This window comes from Myotis brandtii, unplaced genomic scaffold (assembly GCF_000412655.1).
Source record: "Myotis brandtii unplaced genomic scaffold, ASM41265v1 scaffold357, whole genome shotgun sequence".
Lineage (NCBI taxonomy): Eukaryota > Metazoa > Chordata > Mammalia > Chiroptera > Vespertilionidae > Myotis > Myotis brandtii.
In genome coordinates, this window is record NW_005363729.1 from 465,877 (window position 1) to 468,945 (window position 3,069).

Genomic DNA, 3,069 nt, shown 5'->3' on the forward strand with positions numbered 1-3,069 from the left:
ACACCCCCGCCCTGTGCCCCCGGGAGAGCCTGCTCGTGCCTGTCCAGCCCACGGACCCCTGTGGGGCCATCACCCTGACACGAGGGCTTGGGGAGCACAGGGCTGCAGCAGTGCAGACTCGGGTTGCCAACCCCCCACGGGCACAGTGAGCCATCCAGCATCAGCTTCCTCACGTGAAACATCCACACGCCCAGCCAGGCGGGATGTCAGGACTACGCAAACCATTTGGATGAATGCTCTCAGGTGTCTTCCGTGACAGTTTTGCAAAAGATCTGTAAGTTCCTCTAGAAAAATACCATTGCACCCACACCACTGCGTCAGCACTCCCAGAGACCCCACAGGAGGGGCCTTTCCGCCACGTGACAGTGCTGTGCTCCCCGGCCAGGCGGGAGGACCGGAGCTTGCACCTGGAGCGGGAGCGGGGGCGGCTGGCATCCCGAGCGCCAGGGGAGTGGCATTACCACTTTGGAGAACCCGAGCCTGGCTGCCGGGCACCTGGGGCCTATGCCGCTGGCTGGTCCAAGACACTGGAAAGGCACGGGGAGGCGTGAGGCTGCCAGCCCCTGGGTCCCAGGGGCCCCGCCAGGAGGCAGGTGGGTAACGCAGGCGAGATGAGGGCACCGACAGCCCCAACCCAGCCCCTGAGCACAGCCTCAGCGGGACTGTGTGCTCCAGTCCAGAAGGTTCTACCTCCTAGACCTGGGCTGAGAAACGGGACCGGGAACCGCTGCCCGCTGCCCGCCTTCCCCAGGCTCCGGGGTGCTGCTGGCCTTTTGCTGGTTAACCTCTCGGACCTCAGTTTCCCCCGCTGCGGGGTGGCCGAGCTGATCAAAGGCTAACGTAACTGGTTAACAGAGAGCAGAGGAGCTGCACCGGGCCGCCCAGGAGAGACGGGAGAGACGCCGTGTCCGACTGCGGGACGTCGCTGTGGGAAGTCAGGACGCCCCTGTCCTGGCCCGTTTTGCTCAGTGTCAGAGCGTCGGCCCAAGGACCGAAGGGTCACTGGCTCGATTCTGGGTCAGGGCACAGGCCCGTCAGGGCCATGCAGGAGGCAGCCGATCGATGAATCTCTCATCACTGATGTTTCTCTCTCCCCCCGCCTCCCTTCCTCTCTGAAATCCATAAAAATACATATCTTTTAAATCAATGGAAAAATAGTCTCGGGTGAGGGTTAACAAAACAAAAAAAGTGAGGCCCTCACAGGGGCCATGACCCAGCTTGAATGGGTCTTAGGAGTCTGACACCAGCGCACAGAACAGCCCCTGCGAGGACCTAGGAGCCGGCTGCAGGCGGGCGAGCTGGGCGGCCTGAGCCGCCCCGCAGCCTCCCCTCCCCCCACCCCCCCACATGCTTCTATGGCAGCCTTGGGGAGGAGCTTAGGGGCGCACAACCCCGTGGCCATCCCCTCCCTCACAGGGGCCATGACCCAGCTTGAATGGGTCTTAGGAGTCTGACACCAGCGCACAGAACAGCCCCAGCGAGGACCTAGGAGCCGGGAGCCTCAGGGACCAGCCCTGCAGGCGGGAGGCGAGCTGGGCAGCCTGAGCCGCCCCGCAGCCTCCCCTCCTCCCACCCCCCCACATGCTTCTATGGCGGCCTCGGGAAGGAGCTTAGGGGCGCACAACCCCGTGGCCATCCCCTCCACGTGGCTGCCAGCCGCACGGGCTCCCCTTTAACCTAAAACTGTGAATACTTCCGGCTCAGGTGATCAGGCTCCTAAACAGCACCCGCCCTGACTGGAACCCTCCAGGGGGGACTCCCTCCCCAGAGCCTTCCCAGGCCCAAGGCCCCGCGGGGCCCATGGCGCCCTGCTCACAGGCACAGCAGGCCTGCAGCCCGCCCACGGCACCCACCAGTCAGCCCAGGCCAAGTCTTCCCACTCCAGGACACCCAGGCCCAGAGCGCATCCCTCCCCTAATGCCGCCTGCAGTGACCTCAGGGCCTCTGCTCCAGGCTCCTCCACGCCCCTCCTCGGAGCACGCCTGGAGGGCAAGGCGCAATCAAGCTGCCCCAGGAAGGACTAGGAAGAGGCCCCGAGGCCGAAGACAGCCAGGGCCTGCCAGGCATAGGCAGCGGGCTCAGGCCCGTCAGAGGACAGGGTGGGGCCAGCCCCGTGAGGCGGGCAGGAGCGGTGGGCGATGTGGGTGATGGGAGGGCGGCAGAGGAGGGAAATCCTCCCAAAGGGGCAGATACAAGACAGAGAAGGGGCTCCCAGAACCTCAGAAGGCGAGGCGGGCGCGATGGAGAAGGGCCCTGCCCCCCAGGGCCAGCGAGGCTCACCAATCAGCGTCTTCAGGCACTGGCCAGAGGCGGTGTCCCAGATCCGGCTGCAAAGCAAAACAAGTTGTGAAGAAGCCAGTCACAGCAGGTGGCCTGCGAGCAGTTCTCAATCAAACAGCTTTAGAGGGAACGCGCTTCCCCCGCGCTGTCCCGCTCACTCGGCCACTGAAGTTTCTCTCGCACGTTCCAGGGACCAGAAGGGGCGCTGCGCACGCCACGGACCCGTGTGCTCTAGTTCCTCTTCCACAGCAGCGATCACACAGGGCAACCGCCAAGGAGCAGCGGCTGGCCCGCCCCCCCCACCGAGGGGTCTCCCGCACGGACACCCGGGGCTGGCCCACCGAGCCCTCCCGCACTCTGGCACCGTCCCCACGCACGCTCCTGCCAGCACCGAGGGCATCACTGTCTCCCTCCCCGGTGGACGTTCCATCTTTAAGTCCCACAGCCTCCATGTCCCCTTGGCTTCCCACCTGCTCGACACCATTCCCCACCCCTCCTGTCAGGCCTGCAGTGGCCACTCTGTGAGGTGTTTCTGGAAGAGGACGAAGGGTCAGAGGGTTTTAACCCCAAACTGACAGCCTCCTCCCAAAACCGCAGCCCCACAAACCTGCCCTGATGCTCACTGAGTTCATCTAAACCAGCGGTCGCCAACCGGTGGTCCGTGAGGTCGGTGACCACCGACCTAAACCAACACATGTGCATCTTCCCTCCTGCGCCTCCACCCCCACACACGGGCTTCACCCCCCCAAGCTCCACGACCACGATCCCCGAGACTGCACTGACGGTCTG

General features: G+C 64.7%; 1 protein-coding gene across 1 annotated transcript in view; it reads right to left on the reverse strand.

Annotated features, from left to right (window-relative positions):
- Nucleotides 1-3,069, reverse strand: part of WDR5 (WD repeat domain 5) — a 12,348-nt gene that overhangs the window by 4,509 nt on the left and 4,770 nt on the right. Inside the window, exon 8 of the mRNA XM_005871785.2 lies at nucleotides 2,240-2,327. Within this exon, the coding sequence (XP_005871847.1) occupies nucleotides 2,240-2,327 (88 nt within the window). The remainder of the gene's footprint in view (nucleotides 1-2,239; nucleotides 2,328-3,069) is intronic.